The sequence below is a fragment of the Gasterosteus aculeatus genome, chromosome 10 (genome assembly GCF_964276395.1).
Source record: "Gasterosteus aculeatus chromosome 10, fGasAcu3.hap1.1, whole genome shotgun sequence".
In the NCBI taxonomy this organism is placed as follows: domain Eukaryota; kingdom Metazoa; phylum Chordata; class Actinopteri; order Perciformes; family Gasterosteidae; genus Gasterosteus; species Gasterosteus aculeatus.
Window position 1 is genome coordinate 17,636,044 of NC_135697.1, and position 25,862 is coordinate 17,661,905.

General features: G+C 46.6%; 1 protein-coding gene across 10 annotated transcripts; it reads right to left on the minus strand.

Moving 5' to 3' along the window:
• Nucleotides 1-355: 355 nt before the first annotated feature.
• On the minus strand, nucleotides 356-22,908 carry LOC120827058 (protein MTSS 1). Of its 10 annotated transcripts, none has more exons than XM_040189696.2 (15): nucleotides 22,430-22,908; nucleotides 17,200-17,261; nucleotides 16,337-16,410; nucleotides 10,642-10,726; nucleotides 9,729-9,820; nucleotides 9,402-9,476; nucleotides 8,230-8,241; nucleotides 7,829-7,986; nucleotides 7,636-7,743; nucleotides 7,460-7,557; nucleotides 6,864-7,086; nucleotides 5,279-5,521; nucleotides 4,891-5,028; nucleotides 4,599-4,755; nucleotides 356-3,232 (listed from the first exon to the last, which is right to left on the minus strand). In XM_040189696.2, the coding sequence occupies exons 1-15, from the start codon at nucleotides 22,499-22,501 to the stop codon at nucleotides 2,631-2,633; spliced, it is 2,199 nt and encodes a 732-aa protein (XP_040045630.2). In that variant the 5' UTR covers nucleotides 22,502-22,908; the 3' UTR covers nucleotides 356-2,630. The 10 variants fall into 10 exon arrangements, with proteins under 10 accessions (XP_040045630.2, XP_040045629.2, XP_077937108.1 ...); XM_040189695.2 differs by having other exon boundaries at nucleotides 6,864-7,089; XM_078080982.1 differs by lacking the exon at nucleotides 8,230-8,241.
• Between the last annotated feature and the right edge of the window lie 2,954 nt (nucleotides 22,909-25,862).

Below are 25,862 nucleotides of genomic sequence, written 5' to 3' on the forward strand. Positions count from 1 at the left end.
TGAAATGTAAGCGAGGAAGAGGAAGAGTTGTATTATTCTTCCCAAGCAGCCGGCACACAGAACATACGAGACACTGATCAGGAAGTGAACATGTGAAAGGAAACGTGTTGCCATTACTTCGCTTATTGCTGTGGTGCCTTCTGGGTAATGAAATATTTAAGTATCAAATTAAGAAAAAACATCGGCATCCTCTTCAGCTGTGGTGATGCATTCAGGGCCTGTGGGTCATTTAGCTGACGCTTTTGTCCAAAGCGACAAACAATAAGTGCATTTCAACCATTGTTGATCAAACGAACAAATAAAACACGAATCTTTGTTCCCATTTGAGCTGAAATGAGCAAAAACAAACACTTGATCAAGTGAAACGTGTTTATTATTAACGAAGTTCAGCTTTTATTACAAAATTATGTTTCCAAATGCCACATGATTAACACCAGTAATCGTCCTCTAATTAAAAGGATTTATAAATAATTCATTATATTTCACTGTTTTAAGCAGCAATAAAGGAAGCTGATTATTTCCTGTAGGTGAATGTTCAAAGCTTTTTGGCACTTTGGTTAAATGTCCTTTTTCCATCTGTTAACACTGAAGAGCATCACATGCACACGTTTAAGCTGAGAACATTAATACTTTTTACTCATGTTTACCCACAATCCTCTCTGCCAACTACAACAAGTTAAATCCCATTTGATTCTAAAGTGGGAAAAACAGCTGATGAAATCTAGTGAATGAAAATGTTAATCTGACCTCTGACCTACGACCTCCATCATCGGCTTTAAACCCCAGCGGGTCCAAAACTAAACGCTCTCCCTCTGTAAACAGCTTTCTTTATTCTCCCAAACCGTCAACATTCATGAAATGACCTCAGGTGATAAAAGTACCGGCTGAGTGTTAAAATGTCACAAACACACACACACACACACTTACAGCCTCCCACATTCAGCTTCATGTGCTCGTTACGGCATCAGCTGCACCTTCGTGTTCGGGAACCTCCAAGTGGAAAAAGAAAAGGCGTCAAACTGCTGCCACGCGAAATACGAAACGAGAGAAAAGACGTGAGTTAAAAGCAGAAACCGACCAGCCGAGGAAAGAAAAACTGAAAAGAAGACGACGTGCATGTTAAATATGTGTGTTCATAGGTTGTAAATGCTCCACGGGACAGTTCAGGAAGGTGGAAAGAAACAAACAAAAGAGCAGAGCGCCGAAGTGGATAAAAATGAGGCTTTCTGGTGATTAACAGTGATTGTTGAACAGCTTTGAGGCCATTTGACGTTTCACGTGTGGTCTCCTGCTCGGAGGACGTTCAGACAGTTACACGCAATAAAACCTGGCGCCACCATGGAGAACATCGAACTACACCTCGGTGTAACAATACACGTGTACGATATCAGTGACGTCCTGTGATACGGCTACTTTTTGTATCATTCATATGGGAGGAATTATAAAGTTACAGAAGAAGCTTGAATAAATGTGGTAGTTTTATTCCACCACTGGCTGCGCTCTAGGGCTGTGTATCAACTATACATATATATATATATATTGATACCTTCTGAATGAAATGCATTTGAAACATCCAAATAGCAGCTTCAGGAATGTGACCAGCTGTAGTCAGCTGACCTCCAACATGGCCGCCAGAGCGTTAAAACCACCTGAAGAGTCTCTCCGTGTTCTGGACGTGTGTTGGATGGCTTCTTAGCTCAGATGCTGAAGGCCAGATCCCAGACCAGTTCATAGGCCGCCGTCCACCCCTGGCAGCCTGTATTATGAGCCTTATAGACTTTAAACCAGTTTCATTTACTCATGATTACGTCTAGTTAAATCGACTGACACACTGGCTGCTCTACCACGGACACTGATCCACCTCACTAAGGCCTCTAACGCGCGGCCGGCTGCTCAGTGAGCAGGAGGCCGGCGCCGCGTCCGCAGGAAGTCAGAGATCCCTCGCTGGTTCCAACCCTTCGGACGCTTGTTAAGTCTGATCTTAAAAGCCCAGACGTGTGCTTGTGCCGCGGCAAAAAGAACATGCAGGTTCCTCTACTGTACGTGGCGCCAGTAACTAGAACCACTCTCCAATCTGCTGACATTACAAATACGCTCTCAGGTTCCAATCTGTCTTCATTCTCTATCCAAAAGACGGTCTGATGTACGGAAAAAAATATAGATCCACCTTAATAGAGAATATTTATATTAAATTCAGGCTTTTGGCACCATTAGTGGAAATGTGTGTGAGGGGGGGGGACGCATGAGACAAACAAAATGTTCACACACATCAAAATATAAATATGTAGATATTGATAATGATTTGATCATCTGAAAATACTCCATCGATCCGTCCATTGAATGAACAAAGTCTTCTCAGCCGATTGATCGGGGATCAGAAGAAGCCATGAGAACCTGACGGGTTGTTGGATCACTTCTAAATCTAGAAAAACCTTTTTCGTTTCTGTTCAGAAAAGAGATTTTCAAACTAAAAGTTCAACGTCCCGGTTCCTCTTTCAGCAGAACTTCTTCCAGACGTCCCTTCAAACGTCTCTCAACTAAATGCTGAACTGATCCTGGATCAGGATGCGATGCTCCGCCCCCCCGATGCCACGCCTCCCTCGACCCAGCTCGGCCTCCCCGCCCCCGTCTCAGTGGATCCATGGCGCTGACCGGTCATTGGTCGACACCTTCTTCAGCCGGACGCCGCGTCGGATGGCCACCAGGAAGTCCTCCACCTCGCCATATTCCGCTTCCTCCAGGAGCTCCGGGAGGGGCCGGCGCTCCCACTCTGACGCCCGACCGCCGGGCTGCGGGGGCGGGGGGGTGGGCGGCTCAGACCCCTCGCTTGGGCCCCGAGCCCACGGGCCTGATCTTGGCGACAGAGGGGCGGCGGCGGCGGGGCCCGGCGGGGTGCGGGGGTCGCTGGCGGGGAAACCCGGGTGCTCTGGCACAGTGGGGGTCTTGACCGGAATCATGGGGGGCTTGATCGGTATGGGACCCAGGACCCCGGGGGGCCGTCGCAGGTTGGGCTTGGAGGACGGCGTCCGTCGGATGGTGGCAACTCCCGGGGTGGCGGCGGGGGGCGTGGAGGGCAGCCCGGCGGTGGAGGCCGGGCGCTTGGACTGGAACATGCGGCGGTACGACTGGCTGATGTCGCTGTTCCTCGGGATGGTGGAGGACTTGTCGAAGTCGGAGGCGTGCTGGTCTCCTTCGTGGTCGGCGCCCACCGAGTAGTAGTCACAGTCAGACCCTGTGGGGGGCAGAGTGATGTCATCACACCTGTGACATGCAAGGTCATCAACACCAAGTGGAGAATCAGAGTAGAGGTATCACCTTTTACCCCTAACAAGGCAACGAGGAAAAAAGGTATAGTATATCAAATAGAGGTATAGTATATCAAACAGAGGTATAGTATATCATATAGAGGTATAGTATATCAAATAGAGGTATAGTATATCAAACAGAGGTATAGTATATCATATAGAGGTATAGTATATCAAACAGAGGTATAGTATATCATACAGAGGTATAGTATACCATATAGAGGTATAGTATATCAAATATAGTATATCTCACAGAGGTATAGTATACCATATAGAGGTATAGTATATCAAATATAGTATATCATACAGAGGTATAGTATACCATATAGAGGTATAGTATATCAAATATAGTATATCATACAGAGGTATAGTATACCATATAGAGGTATAGTATATCAAATATAGTATATCATACAGAGGTATAGTATACCATATAGAGGTATAGTATATCAAATATAGTATATCATACAGAGGTATAGTATGTCATATAGAGGTATAGTATATCATATAGAGGTATAGTATATCATACAGAGGTATAATATATCATATAGAGGTATAGTATATCATACAGAGGTATAGTATATCATATAGGAGGTATAGTATATCAAATATAGTATATCATAAAGAGGTATAGTATATCATATAGAGGTATAGTATATCATATAGAGGTATAGTATATCAAATAGGAGGTATAGTATATCAAATATAGTATATCATAAAGAGGTATAGTATATCATATAGAGGTATAGTATATCAAACAGAGGTATAGTATATCATACAGAGGTATAGTATATCAAATAGAGGTATAGTATACCATATAGATGTATAATATACCATATAGAGGTATAGCATACATATAGAGGTATAGTATACATATAGAGGTATAGTATATCATATAGAGGTATAATATACCATATAGAGGTATAGTATACATATAGAGGTATAGTATACATATAGAGGTATAGTATACATATAGAGGTATAGTATACATATAGAGGTATAATATACCATATAGAGGTATAGTATACCATATAGAGGTATAGTATACATATAGAGGTATAATATACCATATAGAGGTATAGTATACCATATAGAGGTATAGTATATCATATAGAGGTATAATATACCATATAGAGGTATAGTATACATATAGAGGTATAGTATACATATAGAGGTATAATATACCATATAGAGGTATAGTATACCATATAGAGGTATAGTATATCATATAGAGGTATAGTATACATACAGAGGTATAGTATACATATAGAGGTATAGTATATCAGCGTGTACCCTGTGAGGGCAGCGTGTCCTCGGAGCAGCAGGGGGTGTTGGTCTGGCTACTGTAGCCACTGGAGCCCTGCAGAGAGTCTCTGCTGGAGTCGTGGATGTCCAGGCGGAGGCCTCGGGCCAGCGCCCGGGCCAACTCCTCGTGGGTGTCCCTGTCCTCCTGCGGGAGACACACACACACACACACACACACACAGGTCTGACAGTGTTTGTTTTGTGTACTTTATTCCGATAAGTTCCTTCCCGATCAAAAAGCTCAAGTGACCCTAAAGACTGAATACAAGCACTGTCTGACCTTTGGTGACATCACAGAGTGGTGACCTCTGACCCCTTGAGGCTCCTCCCCCATCAGATCTGCAGCCTCCCTGCGGTCCCTGCTCCTCTTCAGGGTGTGGGCCATGGACTGGTCGTACGGTCCTGGTTTGGCCCAGTCCTTCACAGGAACACAAGACATGAGACCACAAAGGAGCCAGTTGGTATCATCACAGTGGAGAGCAAAGCTTTCTGGGAAGTTCGAGTTGAGCTTGTGAATCATGAAGCGACTTTTCACAGTGAGCAGAGAGAGGAAAGGAAGAAGAAGAGAAGAGGAAGAAGAAGAGAAGCATGAGATGGAAGGACATTCGGGAAGAGCCTAAGCATGGCGCCGCGGTGAAGGAAGAGGACATGAGGGAGCATGATCAAACCTTCCAGGATGGAACTCGGGATGACGGCACCGCCCCCAGCCCGGGGGGGCTGAGAGGCAGGAGCTCTTCTGATTGGCCGGAGCGGGACCACGGCCACGTGGGGGAAACGGACGAAAAGGAGGGCGAGGAGATGGGTGAGGTGGAGGTGGCTGAGGAGGAGTAGGTGAAGTATGGAGGGTGGAGGTGCGTGTCCAGGGCCTTCAGCGCCCCCCCGACGGAGTGATGGTCAAAACCGCGAGGCGACTGAAGGCGAGCAGGCGGAGGGAGAAAAACAAACACATGACCGCTGAGGAGGTGAAACATGCTTGAGCGATGGGTCTGAACTCGGGTTCCTTCCATGTTCCTCTGAGCAGCCTAGGAGGACCCGACCCCTGTGAGGCTTCATCATGCTGCTGCTAGGACACACTTCATGGACCTCTGGTGAACATGTGCTATCATAACATCCTAAAAACCAAGTCATAGTTGTCGAACAACGCTGGTGTTGTTGTGTCTTTTTTCTCGTGTTTTTTATTTTGAAAGACAATAAATGATCCTAAAGGAGAAGAAGAGCACCACTCCGAAGGTTAGATGAAACAAATACCTCATTAAGGTTTTTTTAAAAGTAAGTAAGACACGCATCTTACGTTCACCTGCTGCGTCCCAGGTGGGGGCTCGTTGTGTGAGGGTGAGGAAGAGGAGAGACACACGACTGAAGCAGGGCCATGCAAAGCACAAAGACACACTCACACACACACACACACACACACACACACACACACTCACACACACACACACACACACAAGAAGATGAGCAGCAGCACGTCACAGGTCAGGGAAGTGAAAGTAGAGAGGAGACAGATGAGGCTCAGCAGGTGGAATGAGGAGCTAAAGGCTTTGAAAGCTTCACGTCATCAATCAGAAAGAAAAAGTTCCTCCCACACTTTTGGAAATATTTTAAACCAGGGGTCTTCAAAATTTCCCCAAAAAATTGGTTGAAAATAAATAAGTAAAGTGCAGTACCTCCGCACCCCCCTGTTGCCTCTGCTTTAAAGTCAGAGGGAGTGTCATTTGTGTTGAGTTTGGTGCCCCCCGTGGACACTAGCGGTAGTGTTTCCTCTCTTTTACGTGTAGTGAAGTAGTACTTTTACATTTATATTAACAGAGTCTCGTTAAGCAGCTGCTTCCCACAAAATGCAACACAAACCTTTGTGGTTGGGATGGTTTTTATAGTTCAGACTGTTGATGATTACAAATGACAAATCCAGCCCCAAAGTTTATGCTTTTTTCCGTTGGGCCTTAAGCTCACACAATGTGTTTTAGTTTATTTTATCATAATGTATCAAATAATAGCATAACATTTTTAATTAATTAAAGAAAATGAAAAAACAGTTTTTTTGTCTTTGTAGAGAAAATTAATCCACGGCTTGATTGCTAATTGCTCATTTATATTTTCAGTGGGATTTGCTGCTTGAATAGCCCTTGATAAACGGCTGGGGAAACCCTGTGGGCGATAAGAGGACATTCTGTCTGCTGCAGGCGTGACTCAAACACACACACAACGTACAGTATCCTAGCAACCTGGACGGCTTCTCCGACCTCCCCTTACCTGTGAGCTCTCCGGGGGCATTGGTGAGGGGGATTTGGACTGGAAGGCGTCCTGGGAGATGAAGCCCGAGTCGTGGGAGGAGATGGAGGAGAGGCGGGCCGGCGCCTGCTGGGGGAGGACCGAGGAGGAGGAGGAGGAAGAGGCCCGGTAACGGAAGTGGGAGGTGGGGGAGTGGCAGTGAGAGCCGCTGGAGCGAGAGTCGCTGCTGTTCACGCTGTTCAGGCTGCTGAGGGAAGGAAATGGGGGGGAAGGAGAGCGGGAGGGAGGAGGAGAGCGGGAGGGAGAAAGCAGGAGGAGGGCAGAGCGGGAAGAGATGGAGAAGAGAGGGAGGGAAGGAGGTGAGAGGTGAAGCGATTAGCTCTACATCTTCCTCTCTTCCTCCTCAGATCTGTTTCTGGTGATTTTAGATCAACTCCCCCCTCCCCTGTGATACTAATACAAAGAAAAGATGATAGTACAAATACATCAAAGCTCTCAGAGTCTAAAGGACGACGCTGCAGTTCCACATCTGCACCACAGGGGGCAGCGGAGCACAAACCGGGTGAACGAGGAGGTTTGCTTAGCTAACGGGTAACTCTGTGGCCGTGGCAACCAACCTGCACATGCTGGACTTCCTGGATACGGTGGTGCTCGGTGACGAGGGCGGAGTCTGATAGGACCAGGTGCACTCGGAGGCCTTCAGGTCCACGATCACCTGCAGAGGGCCGGAGGACGGACAGTTTGGACGTGGCTCCCCGGTCAGCTGACCCCCGGGTGGACGGCGTGCTCGTACCTGCTCGCTGGAGGCCGGCAGCTTGTGAGGGTCCATGGTCAGGGTCTTCAGGTCGTCGGTGAGGGTCCGGAGGTGAGTGATCTCCCCCAGCATGGACATCTCCTCCTCCTGAGCGCACACAAACACACCGAGCGGCTCACAAGTCTGCAACCAGGACCCTCTTCACGGAAAGAAAGGTGGGCTGTTGACTGACCACGACGGGCTTCAGCATGGAGGCGAAGCAGCAGAAGCGGCTCCTCTCCTCCACCAGGGCCTTCCGCACCGCCTGCTTCTCCGTCTCCTCCAGCAGGAGGAACTTATCGCTGACCTCCTGCATGGCGCTGTCCAGCTGAGGCTGGAGGTCCCCGCGGCCTGGACGCACATACACACACACACACACGGGATGGATGGATAGATACATGTACATACATGATACATACATGTAAAACACGTGAGTTAACCGTGGAGACACTGAGATGTCTGTGGTAACATGAAAGAAGCTCCGCCCACAAACATCCCAACAACGAGGGGCCGTCACCACACAGTGACACGTAACGATCCTCGATCCCGTGTCTGGAAATCTACACAACACACAAGAGGTGAGAAGAGACTTACCAAAAACGTCAGCTGGCCAGAGAGCAGTGCATGATGGGACATCACGAGGAGAAGGCAGAAAAAATGTTTAAGTCTCTTAAGGAGTGGAAAATTGCACAACTTTATACAACAAAAAATATTTACAATAATAATTTATTATCGGATTATAATTATGAATGCATTAATGCGTTCACGGCAAGCTGAAGCTCATTTGAACTACGTAAAGTCTGCTGGTTGTATTAATCTATAGTAATCCATGGTCAGATAGACTAATATTCTCGCCTTCATTTCAAAGTTAAGAAACAGAGTAGCGATCAATCAGCTTCCTGTGAGGAGCTGCAGGCAGATTGGGGGCGTGGCTTAGTTTAAAGGGAGCCGTGATGGTAGATGCTGCTTTGCATTAGTTGTATCAGAAATGGAGAATTTAATAACACTTTTCTAGATAAACAGGGACCGTCCATCACTCCATTACCCCAATGATGATGAGCACCACAATAAAAGCACAACATAATTTAACCATGAGCACCACAATAAAAGCACAACCTAATTTATCCATGAGCACCACAATAAAAGCATGACCTGATTTAACCATGAGCACCACAATAAAAGTCTGACCTGATTTAACCATGAGCACCACAATAAAAGCACGACCTGATTTAACCATGAGCACCACAATAAAAGCACGACCTGACTTAACCATGAGCACCACAATAAAAGCACGACCTAACTTAACCATGACAACCACAATAAAAGCATGGCCTGATTTAACCATGAGCACCACAATAAAAGCACAACCTAATTTAACCATGAGCACCACAATAAAAGCATGACCTGATTTAACCCTGGGTACCACAATAAAAGCACAACCTGACTTAACCATGAGCACCACAATAAAAGCACGGCCTGATTTAACCATGAGCACCACAATAAAAGCACGACCTGACTTAACCAGGAGCACCACAATAAAAGCACGACCTGACTTAACCATGAGCACCACAATAAAAGCAGGACCTGATTTAACCATGAGCACCACAATAAAAGCACGGCCTGACTTAACCATGAGCACCACAATAAAAGCACGGACTGATTTAACCATGAGCACCACAATAAAAGCACTACTCACTCACACCAAACTGTTATTAAAAACAGGTTTGAGTAAACTCTCACAATCAAAGCAGGAAAAGAATGCAGACCTTTCTTTGCTTTCTTCTGCAGCTTCAGAGTGTCTGAAGATCTCTTCTTGATCTCCTGACGCGCCTTCTTGTACTCTGCAGAATAAACACACGTGTGCAGGTACAGATGAACACACACACACACGTGTGCAGGTACAGATGAACACACAGCGTAAGGCGTGCAGAGACACTTTAGAGACGTGTTTGTGGTTATATATGTGTTTGTGGTTATGTATGTGTTTGTGGTTATGTATGCAGCCACACAGCATGCACACAAACCTTGTGGTGTCCGCTTTCATTCGCTGCCTGTGTGTGTCTGTGTGTGTCTGTGTACACAGTGTTGTGTACCTTTGGCGTGGTCTTTGTCCAGAGTGTTGGCGACTCTCTTCCACTCCTCCGTCTGCTCCTGCAGAGGGTTGATCAGACAGTCCAGGAACACCCTACCGACGCACACAGACACACACAGTGAGACACACAGACACACACAGTGACACACCCGCTACATACTTCAGTTTTTTACAATCACTTTTCCGCAGAACCTTGATGCTGTTCCAGGCTAATTGGTGTAAATGGATCTCATCATTTTGAAACCTCGTGATATTAATTGTTTGTCAGCATCCATGAAACTATCTACTAAGGTTTATGCAGCAAATCCTCCTCATGATGAGATGTTCTATCTGTTGATAGTTAGATGACTGTAATCAAATGAATGGACCATCTTTTCAACCGTAACGTAGGATTTGCATTTTGAAATAGTACTTTGATGTCACATTGAGTCACATTGAACAGGTGATTTTAGTTCAATGAACAAATGAGCTTTGGTTTTTGTCAGGATCAGGAATCAGGAATCAGGAAACATTTATTGCCAAAATATGTAAAACATACAAGGAATTTGTGTTTGTTGTTATTGTATCCAAGCAATTGAAAAAAAGTGTTTTTAAAAACAGGCAATTTGATCATTGGTTGTGAGTTTAGCATCAAGAGTTTTGAAAAATGGCATCAAGGTTCTGAAATTAGCGGCAAATTGACTGTAAAAAAACTGTATTTATTTGGATTCGGGTTTGAGGACAAAGTAAAAGAGAAGGAGGGGAAAAGGAGGCCGTGATAATGTGGCTGATGAGATGGAGGACAGGAAGCTGAAGCAGGAGGGGGGAGGAGGAGCTGGTTGCCATGGAGATGGCAGGGGGGAGATGCTACACCTGCTCAGCGCGCACACACACACACACACACACACACACACACACACACAGGAGGGACTCACATGGAGAACTGGCGCAGCTTGGCCTCGATGCCGCGGTGCCTCATGCACATCCTGGTGAGGGCCGAGCCGATGTCTCTGGTTCCTCCTGAGACGGAAACAAAAAACTCTCAGAGTTCCTTTGTCCGCCTGATGACGAGGCCCACAAACTACAAACATGGAAGGTGTGCTTTGGGGACAGCTTTCTGTCAGGGTTAAAAGGGTCAGAGGTCAGAGGTCGCCTTCAGGGGACAGCAGCCGAGTGTGTCCCTTGCTCAAGGACACTCGGGCAGAGCAGCAGATGGTCCTCCCCCCTCTCACCCAACAGAGCGACCTCAGCCTCGAGCATCTAATCTTCATAGAGGTAAAAAAAATCCTCTTATATACAACTCTTAGTATTTGATTCCATACATTTGTATATCTGAAGGTTTGTCCTACTTGTATAACTATAATGTATTGATAAACTCAGTTTCCCATCGGTAATGGTAAAGGTAAAGGTAAAGGTAAAGGTAATGCTCTGTGTGTGGTGTTTATTTTAGGAGGAGGAGGAATAACCAGGATTGATGTTGTTAATAAAGAGAAACAAAAAGAAACGCTGATTTCTGTGGAAAAAATAATATTATAAAATTGATTTTACATGTTTTGTTTAAACTAAGCCTTTATTAATATGGGCGTCCTCGGGGCGGCTGAGTGCTCATTTTTAATAATGTGTTTGCTCCCTGAGACCAGATAAAACTACTTCTCTTTCTGGGGAAAGATTCTCCTTCACAGGTGTTAACGTCCACTTTGACTGCAGGAAGCTCGGCGTGACGTCGACAGCCGACTCTCTCTGACTCCAACATCACTGACAACACCATCCTGTAGATACTCGCTCTACAACATCAGGAGAACACGTCCTCTTCTCACTCAGAAGGTACTGATTCAGGCTCTTGTTGTCTCCCTCCTGGACTACTGTGACTCTCTCCTGCAGGTCTCCTGCTACCACCATTCAGCCTCTGCAGCTCATTCAGAATGCAGCAGCTCGACTGGTCTTTAACCTTCCTAAGTTCTCCCTCACTCCTCCACTCCTCCGCTCTCTTCACTGGTACCGGCGGCTCATCCAGTTCTAAACAAGGTGCTCACGTACCATGCTGTGAATGGATGGGGTCCAGCTTCCATCCAGGACCTGGCCCAACCCGACATCCCGACCCGCACTCTCCGCTCTGCATGTGATAAACTGCTTGTTCCTCCTCACTGAGAGCAAAACACTGGACTAGATCTCCACTCTTTGCTGTCCTGCTCCTAAATGGTGGAAGGAGGTCTCTGAAGACATCAGGACCACAGAGAGCCTTCACATCTTCAGACTAAAGACACACCTCTTCAGACTCTACCTCCACTAACACACTAACTACCTGCAGCACTTACATTGGACTTATAATGGTTCTTATCTACAGCAGGTTGTACATTATTTGATGAAATTGCACTTTCTTGTTTCTTGTTCTTGAGTTTGTGTCCTTATGGTTGAAATGTTTGTAAGTCGCTTTGGATAAAAGCGTCAGATAAATGACGTGTGATGTGATGAGAATCCCTAAAGTATAAGTGTCTAATTGCCTTTGATCATTAGATAGAGAAGTCCTATCCAAAATTAAGACCTTTAGGTCAGATTATAGAAAGCGGTTTATTCTAACCAGTGAGACGTTGGACCCTTTGAACGTGACGTGGTGTCTCGAGGACGGACGTGATGGTAAAAGTCCAAACAGCAGCCAACTGATGAAGGACGTAACAGGAGAGGGGAGACGTTCCCAGGATGCTATCTAAAGAATCCAAAGACTGTACCGGACCCCCACACACACACACACACACACACACACCCTCAGAAGGCATCTCTGGACTGTTTGACGTCACGTGATCAGTAACTGATAGCTCAGCCAATCAGAACGCGTGTGTGTTTCGGGGTAAAAGGGAATATTTAAATCCATCACAGAAGGATCCAGTGTTTTTAAAGATGACTTCAGAGTCTTTAGATTAAATAAAAAACCACCATCCTGTTTTCTTCTACATCCTAACTGCTGTATCTCATCCCTTCTTCTTCTTCTTCTTCTCTCTTTTCCCTTCCGCTCCCCACAATAAAGCCCCCCAGGTGTCCCCCTCCCTGCAGCTACAAGACACAAAACCAGGCAGCGATGGAGGAGACCTCGTCCGCTGTGACGGACCTCAGATGTCTTTTCTTAGCTTTCCCCACGTGGGATCAGATCAGATGACTTCACGCGTCGCTCGGGTGAAACGATCGTCTGGTTCACAAGCGGCACAAACAGAGAGTGGAGACATGTTGGTGAAGCTCGTTGGTAATAACAACACAGAGAACATTTAGATTCAGCGTGAAGGCCGTCATTGCAAACATCTATCTTTATCAGTCTGGGTGGATTCTTGAGTTTAATTCAGTTGCTAACAGACATTTCCTTTCATTTCTGCCTATTCTTTTCCCTTCACGTTGACGTGCTTCAGATAATAATATTTATTCCAGTCTTCCCTCTTCTTGATTTGGTCGCTTTTATTGTCAGATCATATCAGTTCTGGACTGATTTCCTAAGAAGAAGCATGAAGGTGGAGACTAAAACCCTACATGAATTAACCTCGTGTTACAATGGGGGTCTGGGGGGGGGGGGGTTCTTCCTGGTGTTCCTCCACAGAGACCTGCACACAGGCTGAGTCCAGGCCTGCAGAGGGAGCGCTTGATTATTCCCTCTCACGCTCCCCTCGGAGGGGTGGGGCCTCGCCACTAATTAGGAGCCGTTTGTGCAGAGGATGAAAAGAACACGCGCGGCGGCTGGGCGCCCCGGGTTGATAATTCAAACGCACCCTCTGGCTCACACAGAGCTGGTGTGTACGTGGAGAGAATGGAGACTCATAGTGAGGAATAAGCAGATGATCTGGGCTCATATTCATCACCAATGTTGTTGTTTTGTAAATTCCAGGTAAATACGTTAGATTTATTTGCTTAGTTCTTGTCCTGCCTGCTGACGCCATCAATCTTTAACACGTGAATGTATGAAAAACTAACAAATAAAATATGAACGAGGGCAAAGATCACTTTTATTTTCTAATTCAGAGATATTTCCTGACCTGAACCGTTAATTATTGATTTATGATTCATGTCCAGTTATGGAAATCTAAATGTAAAACGCAAATCCCTCATTTCTTTCTTCTAGTTTCTTTCTTCGTCGCTTGTTTGAACACACAGGAATATGAAAGCTGTGCTGCGACCTCTGACCTCTCCATCTGCGAGTTCCGTGCGTGGAAACACAGCGAAAACAAGCTCAGAGAAGCTGAGGTCCTTTCCTCCTTCACCGCAGCTTCACCGCGGCATGCTGGGAACATCTGGCCCTCTAGTGAGAGAACGCGCGGCACCGGAGGATGAAGCCGTCAGGCTCTGAAGGAGGACTCGCTTGTCTTTGGTGGTAAAATGTTTCATCTAACCGGCCTCCTCTTCTCCCCCAATCATCTCCTCCTCTCCTTCTTTTCCATCCCTCCCTCACACAATCTCACCTTTCCTTCCACTATCTTCCATCTACTTTGTCTTTTCTGCCCTTTATCTCACCCCTCCTCGTCCTCCTCTCCCTAAGCTTCCTCTCCTCCCTTTCCACTTGCTCCCTCATCTCCTCCTCGTCCTTCACCTCGTCCTCCTCCTCGTCCTCCTCCTCGTCCTTCACCTCGGTCAGAGTTACCAGGTGGCGACATGAAGGGGCTCATTGGCCCTTTAGCACGTAATTCTCCCCGGCAGCAGGTTGCTACGGTAACTGTGGCCTGACACAGCGCACACACACACACACACACACAGACACACACACACACACACACACACACACACACACACACACAAAGCAAATGTATTAGATATTTAAAGTTGAACTGATCAAATGAGGCATAATCAAATTAAATGTGTTCAAATTTAAATACATTTCCAGAACGTAAATGTCAAAATGTGATGGAGACAGGTTCAAAATATATTACAGTCAAGTGTTTTTACTCAAGGGATTTTAAATATGTCGTTATTTAACCCCATGAATTAGAAAATACTATCAACTTGTTTTTATGAATAAATGCAGTATGAATGAGTCTCTGAATGAGGTGAGAACAAACTTGTGCAATTTAATAAATACTCTCCTCCTTTTACGTAGACACTAGCTAACGTTAGCCTAGTTTCTGCAGCTAACGTCAGCTAACAGCTAACTTTTGGCTTAGCTGACATGGCTGGAATTGGGAAACTGTCATCTGAAGCTCACGAGAGGGTCAATACTCCCGTCTCTAACTTGATAACGTTACCCCTCTATGTCGCTCTATGTCCCTCTATGTCTCTCTCTCTACGTCCCTCTATGTCTCTCTCTCTACGTCCCTCTATGTCTCTCTCTCTACGTCCCTCTATGTCTCTCTCTCTACGTCCCTCTATGTCCCTCTATGTCTCTCTCTCTACGTCCCTCTATGTCTCTCTCTCTCTCTATGTCCCTCTATGTCTCTCTCTCTACGTCCCTCTATGTCCCTCTATGTCTCTCTCTCTACGTCCCTCTATGTCCCTCTATGTCTCTCTCTCTCTCTATGTCCCTCTATGTCTCTCTCTCCCTCTATGTCTCTCTCTCTCGCTCTCCCTCTATGTCCCTCTATGTCTCTCTCTCTCTATGTCCCTCTCTCTCTATGTCCCTCTATGTCCCTCTATGTCTCTCTCTCTCTCTCTCTCTCTATGTCCCTCTATGTCTCTCTCTCTCTCTATGTCCCTCTATGTCTCTCTCTCTCTACGTCCCTCTATGTCCCTCTATGTCTCTGTCTCTCTCTCTAAGCTGAAATGTGTGTCAAGGTATCGTTACATTGAGATTTGTGTCCCGGGCTGCAGATCCTATTCTTTCATTTGAATAAGAGAATAAGGATGTAAAAGTCAGCATTGCTTCTCATATCGTGAATAATAACCCATTTGCAATATCAGAGCAAACGATCGCTATCAGCTGTCAAATGACACCTTTCTTTAACAATGAACCCGCCACCGGCTGGGTGTATTTCCTGGTTCATGATGATGTCGATGGCATCCAAATAAATTGTGTCACATGTAGAAATACAGCAACTTTTGGTTCAGTAGCATGATTTGATTTGAGAAATTAGAAATGGTTGCCTAAAATCAAACATGACAAGCTGATGCCTGATGAAATAGAAAATAGAAATGAAATAGAGTTGCTGCAATAAACCAATAGGAGTACCAGCCACACACACACACACACACACACACACACACACACACACACACACACACACACACACACACACACACACAGAGAAGTAGACGGGATCCATGGAGAGCAGGAGTAACTTGGACTGGTCGTCACAAGCGTCTGCTTCATTGGATCGTCACAGGAAGTGACCTCTATCGACGTTTACAGCCGGCTCATTTATCGATAGTGGAAACGTAAAAGAATCCATAGAAAGCCAACTGCCAACTGCTTCCCAACAACAACAACAACACGGATCGATGAGACCTCAGAGTCTGTCATCATCTGTCAACGAGGCCGTCTGGATGATGTCGTTACAAGAAGAAATAACAGAAATTTAACAAAGTACCAGAAACAGGCTCCGCCTCCAAAAACAAATGTCCAAACTTTAAGCTTCTTCCAGCTTAAATAATTATTATTAAATCAGATGTCTGATCAGAAAGCAGCTTAAAGAGAAGAACACACACACACACACACACACACTCTACCTCGACTGCTGGTCGCCACGTCGGCGACCTTCTGGAAGGCGTCCAGGAAGGCTGCTACCGCGACGACCGTCGTCCTGGGAGACGCGACAGAGTAAAACAGGTTTGGATGAGAAGAAATCTTAAGAAGGACCATCTAAAAAAAGAAAATTCGTCTGTGACGCATCATCTTTATCCGGTAATCAGTTTATCCTGCACACGGGGTCGCGGGGGGCCGGACTCAATCCAGCCAACATCGGGCGACACTGTTTAAACAGTTGAAATTAGATTGTTTTTAATGTCACACTGAACTGAAACCAATGAAATTGTGTTTTTAAACAGCTTTTCACAGTAGACGAAAAGCATTGAGTGACAATACGGCAACATCAGACGCGTGTGTGTTTGTTAGGGTTTGTAATAAGCTGTGACCTCTGGTGACCTCTGGTGACCTCCGGCGCCGTGCAGAACCTCTGGAGGCCGCTGCCGATCCATCGCACTGATAACGACTTTATGGAGGCGTCATTCATCTCTGACAGCCACACGCAAGGTTAATTGAGATGTGTGTGTGTGTGTGTGTGTGCGTGTGTGTGTGTTATTGCTGAATTAAGTGTGTTTTTGCGGTTTCTTTGTGCACTTTGTGTGTTGGTATGTGTGTGTGCGTCTGAGGCTGACATTCAAACACCTGATGGGATCTTCATGAGCTGAGCCGGCGTGCGTTCCTTCTTCTGTGCACGCGTTTGCATTTTAACGCTTTGCTCGTCAGAGCGGCAGCTTGACAATTGATTGCGGCATCGTTACAGAGGAGGAGGGACACGGGAAACGGACCAGGCCTGATTTACCGTTGTGGCCCCCGGAGGAGATCAGACACCTTCGCGGGTTTGACTCACCTGAGCTGCGCCTGCAGCTTGCTGGCTTTGCTGATGAAGTCGTCCCACACAGGATAACTGCCCTGAGGACACAACGAGACAGTCAGTCTTATTATTGAGGAAGATTCGTGGTGGTTTCAAATAACGTGGATTTGTTCATTCGCTAAGGTCACGCATCAGGTCAGTTATGGGGCTCGACCCCTCGAAAACACGACACCACTACAGTTAGAATGCAAGTATTCTTTTCCTTCCGTACTGGTTAAATTAGCGCGCATACGTCAAAATGTTTGCATAGATCCTGAGCATCGCACGCAGCAAAGATGCAGCACACGATAAGGAGACGGATCAGTACGGCGCCGCATGCGCCCGCCCGCCCCCATGACGTCCAGAGCAGGACAAACATTTATACATTTACATCTGTGTTGAAGGACTCGGCTTCCTGGAGCCTATTTTAATGCAAAATGTCCTCTGTAAGTTACTGGTTGTATTTCACGTCCACGTCCCGTTCAAAGAGGTGTTGAACACACGCGGTTCTTCAGTACTTTGTGGGCGTCGCCCTTTGTCATCACCGCCATCGCTCTCCCAACGCGGGCGCAGACCCAGGCCGAGCCGAGCCGAGCCAAGTGTTCAGCTTCGATCCGACGGGGAGTGCCGTGCCCGGCGCCATCGCCCGGCTCCCGTTGCTATGGTAACGATGCTGCTGCTGCAGGAGGGGACTTCAGAGGAGGAGATGCACGAGTCCTCACCGAAGAACGCTCATCTTCAGTCGGTTTGGTTTCCCTCTCAACCAATCTTTCGAATTGGACCGAACCGTTTTATTTACAATTCTCTTTTTCCTGTCATGTCCGTCTCGCTGCGCGTCTCACAACATCCCCCCCTCTGTCTCCGGCGCGGCGATGGCGAGGGCCGCTGCATCAATCAGTCACCGAGGACATAAATTGTCACCGTGGCAACAACCGGAGGAGGCAGCCCGCCGGTCCTGCGGGAATCCTCCTCTCTTTGAGCGACGGCACCAACACAAGAACCCCCCCCCCCCTTTGATTCTGTTTCATCATCGTCATCTTGTGAGATAGAAACCCAAATCTTATTCTTTAAACTTCCCCATGCCGGTTAGTTACTGTGGCCATTAAAGTTAATTCTCTGCCGCTCCAAAGGCCTCCACGCGGATGGGACTGGGACCAGTAGTCCCCAGTGCCCAGAGCGTGATGGTGCACATCGCCTGAGGATTCGTCACCGGAGGAATGTGTGCTGATAATAACTTGTGTTTACACGGCAGCTCTCAGAACAAAGTTACAAAGTGCTTAACAATACGCACGTGAGTTTTACAAAATACAATCAAGCCGTTTAGAATAAATAAGATTAAATCCGTCAAATGTATAAATAAGCCAGCTGGTAAAAGTGAGTCTTTAAGAGATTTAAAAGAGGAATTTGTCTGTCTCAGTTTGCAGGGAAGCGAGTTCCACAGTTTAGGGCCCCGAGCACAAAGGCCCGGTCACCTTTAGTGACCAATCGAGGTCATGCATATATAACGAGGTGTTATATACTTCTTATAACATCTAGGTGGATGTGGTTCTTTTCAGACAGAGCTATGACCCGCTGGTACATCATGCTAAGCTAACAGGCTGCTCAGCGTAGCTTCAGAGCTAACCTTCCACTCTACGGTTATTGAATGGATGTTGCCCATGTAACGATTAGGACGTTCATCGTAACGAAATGTTATTATTACTTTATCTCCTGCAGGTCAGGACTTAGTGGGAGTGAATAGTTGCCATAGTCCTACGGCTATGGTGGATTAGTCGCTTAAAACAAACCACAAACAACAGAGGGACCCATTTGGCCAAAGCCAATGCGGCAGCTCCGTCTGTGGGGTTTCCATGGCGACGCGGATACGCAGCAGCCAGCCGCCCGCACAAAGAAACGGGAAGCGAGCGCAGGATCACTTTAGCCCCCGGGGAGATTAGGACGACGGCTCGGTCGCAGATAAACGGCGATTAGCATTCAGCTAATACGCTGGGAGGTTTACACTGCAGCACACTTCCTGTCTATCGGCCAGACTCTCGCAGGAGGTCTGCGTTCGTCCCAGGATGCTTTGTGGGCGGCAAGCGTATTGTGAGCCGGACCGGAACCAGAAGTCGCATCAATACACAATGAACTGCAGTGAAATCGCTCAGAAAATGACAAGTCCATCCTTCTGATTTCCGCCCATCCATCCATACGTGTTATCTGGGCTGATCCTTCTGTCAGTACCAAGCCAACCTGCTGGGCCCTCGAGTCTTAAAGAACTAATGCATTCGTTTAGTTATTCATGAGGCTCAGATCCTCTTCCTGTGGTCCAATCAGACTGACCGTATCGATGATGTAATCTCATGTTGCAGTGTGGAGATGTTACCAAACCGTCACGTCGGTTTCTGTTCAACGAGGGGACAACAGAATGAAGGCGGACGGTTCTCCTCCGGGAGGAACGTGCAGATCGGTTCCAGCTAAACGGATCAGCGGTAATAAGTGGAGGACTCAACCAGCAGCGCAGGGATGTGTGGATGAGCAACACAGACGCACTCACGTATGCACAGTATTTATTTAAGTAACCGACCAGCGACGACTTAAGGTCAGCTTCTAGGCTTATATCACCTAGTTATCAATTGTTATGATTAAAAACGGGTTGTGTGAAGAAATTCTAATCAGTTCAACCGTGACAAGCGGGCATGAAAATGAAGCTAAAGGCCGCCGCGTGTTTCTGCGTCTTCACGCGTCGACGCGCTGGTTTCACTTCCTGGTTGTAAAGTCTTGCGTGTGTTGCAGAGCGATTCACCTCCAGAACAACAGGTGGAGTCACGTGTTTTGTTGAAGACGACCTGGAGAGTCACGTCTTTGTGTGTGGAAGTCGCTGGTTGCTTTATTTATTGATCATAGACTTTATTGCCCCGTGCATCCACACTGCTGCTTTTCATCACGGACACATTTGTCCCGTATTTTCCTCCACGACTTTGTTCCCTCGTTTGTGGAGATCTCCCTCCATGAATCAGAGGCCATCCGGCGTCCTCATAGTCCGCCAATGACGGCTTGTACAAGTGCTCATATTTAAAAGCTCTTCAATCTGATCCGTTCTCTCGTCAACGTTCTTCCTTTTAATAACGGCCGTATTGTGCTGTGAAAACGGAGACGTGAGACTCCGTAAAGGACGTAGTCAGAGACCAATCACAGCCTGCTGCTGCAGGAGGCTGCGTCGCTAAACTGGGCTCAAGGCCTTAAGTGTCTGACTGCTGCATTCTGTGTAGTGACCAGCAGGGGGCGACTCCTCTGCTCCCATAGACGTCTATGAGGAAATGACTCTACTTCTCTGTAGTGACCAGCAGGGGGCGACTCCTCTGCTCCCATAGACGTCTATGAGGAAATGACTCTACTTCTCTGTAGTGACCAGCAGGGGGCGACTCCTCTGCTCCCATAGACGTCTATGAGTAAATGACCGCTATGGGTTTATGGTCTCAATCTCTAGTTTCAAGTCTTCTTCAGTACAGCGTGATGTTCTTTTACTGAATTAAGGTCCATCTATAGCCAAACAGACCATAAGGCAGGGGAGGCTTTAGGGCGGGGCTACACATTGATTGACAGGTTGCCACCACTACTAAAGGGTCACTTCCATTTCCTGGTTGCAAAAACCAAGATGGTGACGGTCAGAACAAAAAACTCGAGTCTTCAAACCCGTAGTGAACAAACGAATAAATGATGTAGGACTGACTAACGAATCCAGAACCAGCAGACCGGAGTCTCCTCCTGCACTCGCTCAGGCTAACACGCTAACGCTAACACGCTAACGCTAACAAGCTGCTGTCTGACGCTGCAGAAATCAAACATCCGGCTGTGAGAAGCAACAGTCTGCCATCACACAGATGGGAATTCCATTTTCTATGTTCTTTGAAATACGTTTTATAACTTCATGTGTGTCTGAAAACCAGTTAAAACACAGCATTTAATCACCACACACACACACACACACACACACACACACACTGGATTTAGACTCACTCACACATAAACCGTCCTGCCACAAGTGCTCAACACAAAATGCTGAAGGTAGTCTCCGACAAAAGCACTACTTCCACCTGTTGAGTGAAACATGGGACTCTTCTCTGGTGAGAGTAAATGGTTTACGTAATACGTACTAAGTGAAAGCTACGAAGCAAACTGGGGCCTCCTGTAGTGGTTTGACCCTTTGACCCTTACACTTTCCTGTTTGTCAAACCCGTTATTAGAACATACAATAACGCTGAATGACGAACACGTTTTAGTCTTTTCATCAGACGTGTTATAGAATAAACATATAGCGTAAGTCAAGCCCCTTATTCTTTAAATAACTCGAATAAAACATTAAACGCAGCTTTCACATTGGTGATGCAGCAGCCATGAAACCCAACGTGAGGAAGAGTTCGATGCTCGTAACTAAACGGGAACAGACCCACGGGAGACGAGGACGGGAGGGGAGGGACAAGGGGAGGTGGAGGAGGAGATGAAGGGCAACGGGGGAGGAGGAGACACGTGAGAGGAGAGGAGGACCTCCATTTGTAAAGCAGACCCCCCCACACCTGTTACAACCCATCCGTCTGTTATGACGTCACCACGGTAACACGCGTGTGCGTGTGTGTTGGGAGGGGGGACTTCACAGTTCATTCTCTAATATATATATATATATATATATATATATATATATATATATATATATATATATATATGTGTGTGTGTGTGTGTGCGTGTTTAGATGCTCACATTTCAAATATCGAGCACATCATTCTGGAGAGATTTAATCAGATTATCCAATGATGAGATTTCCTTCATCATGATTCGTAAAAGGGGAAAACATTTTTTTTTGTTGACATACAAAATTACTTTTTAAAACTGCCTTTTTACAACTGTTGCCGTTTTGATGAATTTAGAAATGCTGAACTGTTAATTGAACAGAACACAGATGTTTGTGGATTAGCAGGATGGAGCCTTTCATGCGTCAGAGGATCCGTCTCCTGATGGACACACTACATGATGTCATGTAGAAGATGAACAGCACATTTAATTCCTATCACAGAAATGATTCAAATAATTGCGAGTAGTAAGCAGGTGTAGGGCAGGACCACTGCAGGGACACCCACCATCAGACCCCCACCCTCTTCCTCCACCCCCCTCCAAGAGAATTAGCTAATTAATGGGGATGACAAAAACCAGCCAGTCTGCTCCGTGTTCCGCTGGTGTGTTTTCACGTTACCTTCATGTCTCCTATGACGGTCTGGAAAAGCCCCCCCAGCGCGCTGCACTCCCTCTCCATCGCCGTCTCCATCTTCAGCTGCGTCCGCGCGACCTGCCCCCTCAGCACCGTCTCACCGGGCGCTCCTGCGCTCCGTAAACGAGGCAATCAAAGAAAGGCGCGGCGGGGGGGGGTGGAGGTGGTGGGTGGGGGGGGAGGTGGGGGGTCTGTGGGACGGGCTCACAGTCGCGCTGCAGGGTTCCCCCGGCTGCGGGGCACCAGGACGCGGACACGAGCAGCGGCCGGGCCGGCGGTCAGTTCCCGCTCGCGGCAGACGGAGGACATGTCCGCGGGGGGAGACGCATGTCGGCGCGGGCAGGAGACTGCGGGAAACGGCGGCGAGCTGCTCCACTGGCTCCGGCTCTCGGGGACGCGCCGGGAGATACGTGGACGCGCGTCCGCTCGGCCCCGCCCTCCACCGACAGGGACCTTTTCTTAGTGGGAATAAAGATTATTATAAAGATTATGAACACAGGAGGGAATCCACATGAGCTACAAAAAACAGCACAACTATATATATTGTATTATTAATATATATATTAATATGTATGTGTATTGGATAATAATAAAATATCAGTTGTGTTGGGAAGGATGGAACGATTACAAATAATAATAATAATAATATGACAAACGGATTCAAACTTTTAATGTTTTTCAAAATGTATGAAAAGATTGTTGGAACTACAAAGTCAGGACTTTTATAAAGACATTTTATATGTGTTGTTTTCACATGGTCACGTGTTTTGACCCCAGGACATATGAGGCCTTCACGCGGTGACTGTGAGTGTAAAACTACACCGCCACCTAGCGGCCATGTCAGTGAGCCGGTCTGTACAGATGAGACACCAGGACGGGCGGAGGAGGGAGACAGTGGACGCAGTCCTCCGGGGGAGGACACATCAGTGAAAAGTCACTTTAATGACTTAACTGTAGAGGCTGACTAAAACCTTACTGAGGCTGAGACGCTTTTATATACTATTACTGACAAGTTATGAACCTGAATGACTTTCTAAGTCAGTAACGTTACAGGATAAATACGCAAAGACACTGAACTCGCTTTGCTCATTTTCTTGTGGTTATGAACTAACCTCTGCCTTAAGATTGCAATATTACTGTAAGCTGAAAGTAATTATGAATTAGTAAAGTATTACACATTGACTGATTTCAAATAACTGCAAAATGTTCTCTCAGCCTGAAATATATCACGTATATCTTCCTAAATTAAATGAAATAAGAAGAACTTTATCTTCCTTATCTGTACTGTACACGTTTTGGGGGTTTTAATTTCAGAGGCCGTTCGGTTCTGCCCATGTGGTTGTTGGAGGACCAGCGTAGGTCTACCGAAGGCTGCAGGCTACGAGGATGCAGCCTAGAGACTAGAGCAAGTAGCTGTGTCTCATTTGCTGGGCTGCATCCTTGTGAGGACGCCTCCTTGTGGTCTTCGTGGGCCGGATCCTCCAACAGCCTCAGGCTGAACCAGGCGGTCTCTGAAGTGGGGCGGTCCGGCCTGCGGGGGGATTTCCTGCTTGTGTCACTAGCTTTTCCTCATTCGCCCCCGTTGCTTAGCGACCTCTTGTGCTTGACTCTGATATATATATTCATATTTTAGGCTGAGAGAAGAACAATTTCCAGTCATTTTAAATTGAACTAAAATCAGTTTCCCGTGTACTTTTAGCTAAAAGTGATATGTGTGAATGAGTGAGCTGAGTTTGCCACAATCAGACATTGTCGTTTCTGATTCTATGTGCCCTCATTAGCACCATTATGCCTCTCAGCTTTCTGTCACCCATCAAACTGAACTAAATGCTCTCACAACGATGTCATCCTATAGGACTCAGGCGTCTGAACCTCCTCATGACAAAGTTTCCACTACCGCTCACAGAGGAGACCTGCAGACCTTCGGCCCCGAGCCGGAGCTCCAGTGGCTGGAGGAAGATCTGGGATCAGATGGTGGAGCTGCGTCCTTTTTAACCACACGGACTGGCTGCTTAATGACAGGGCACAAACCGATGTACAGAGAACCAGAGCTCTGTGTCATTATGTCTACAAAACAGGAGAGGACTAAACTAATAACAGCTATCAGAGAGAGGGGGACAAGGGGGGGAGATGTGGGAGAAGACAAGGAGCTGTTGATTCGCACCACGTTAAAGTCAGGTCACGAGTCTCATCATGAGGTCTCTGCATTATCAGTATTTATCATTGACATTCACATCCGCGCCCAAAGGCAGAAAGCAAAGAGGGATCCAGTGCAGCGGTTCAAAGGCGCCGCTGGTTGTGAGTCTTCTTTTTAAAGATAAAACCTTTATTCAAATAGTTTCACACAATTTCTGTGATCGTGGTAAAGACAAACATGTCGTCGTTGTGGCGCAGGGGGTAGAGTGGGTGCGCTGGGAACCATGAGGTTGGTGGTTCGAGTCCCGGCTGCCCCATGTCTCAAATCAAAGTGTCCCTGAGCAAGACACCTGGACCCTAATTGCTCCCTGGGCAAAAATGTAAAAAGCCACGGGTTTAAAGTGTGATGTAAGATGCTTTGGATTAAAGCGTCAGCTAAATGACCTGTGATGTAAATGTTGCCATGCAGTTTGCAGAAAATGGGCTCAAATATGCCGAGTTTTATTCAGGATGCTTGATGTTGAAGAAAAAAAAAATGCTTGTACGTATTTCCTTGCTGCTTGATATTGAAGCTACAAAACGTCTAAAACGCATCAACTGAACAGCAGGCTCTTTTTCTTCATTCAACGGGTGCAACAAGCTGTTCCTGGTCTCAAAGGTTCACATAGTTAAGCTGCTGTAGGCTTAGACTGCCGGGGGACTTCTTAGGACACGCAGAGCTCCTCTCACTCTCCAATAATCCACTTTGTATTAATGCACATCACTAATTCAGCTTCTACCCAGGAGTTTTTTGTGCTTTCTCCCCTAGCAGGTAGATCGTAGTTCCTTCTGGACCCTGGTCCTGACTCCTACCATGGCACCGCTGCTGCCATCATTTTAAATATTACAGAGCATAAAGTTTAGTTACAGTAGTCTCTGCTCCATTGTAGTCTGTCCATCAGAAGAGGGATCCTCCTCTGACAAGGTTTCTTCCCAGTTTTTCCAGAGTTTCTCAGTGCTGATGTGAAGGTTTTGGGACAGAGGAGGTCACATGGGTACAGACTAAAGCCCTCGGAGGTAACTTTGCAATTTGGGGCTGTACAAAAATAAATTGAACCGGAGTACATCCAATCCCTTGGTCATTTGAGAAACTGCAGTCACGTTAAAATTTAAAGTACATATTTTCCATCCTCAAACTACACTTCCAGTGAGTCCCAGGTAGAATAAGACTCCAACTGAGGCAAAGTTGTCTATGCGCCACGAACGAGGGACGATTGATTGTGTTAGCAAGCAGACGCATGCT

Coding starts and splice junctions, on each gene's coding strand:
- LOC120827058 (XM_078080978.1), bottom strand. CDS start 22,501: ATGGAGACGGCGATGGAGAGGGAGTGCAGCGCGCTGGGGGGGCTTTTC. Junction 10,727..16,336: donor CGTGGCGACCAGCAGTCGAG/GTAGAGTGTGTG, acceptor TTTCCGTCTCAG/GAGGAACCAGAGACATCGGC. Junction 5,522..6,863: donor TGCCCCCGGAGAGCTCACAG/GTAAGGGGAGGT, acceptor GCTCGCCTTCAG/TCGCCTCGCGGTTTTGACCA.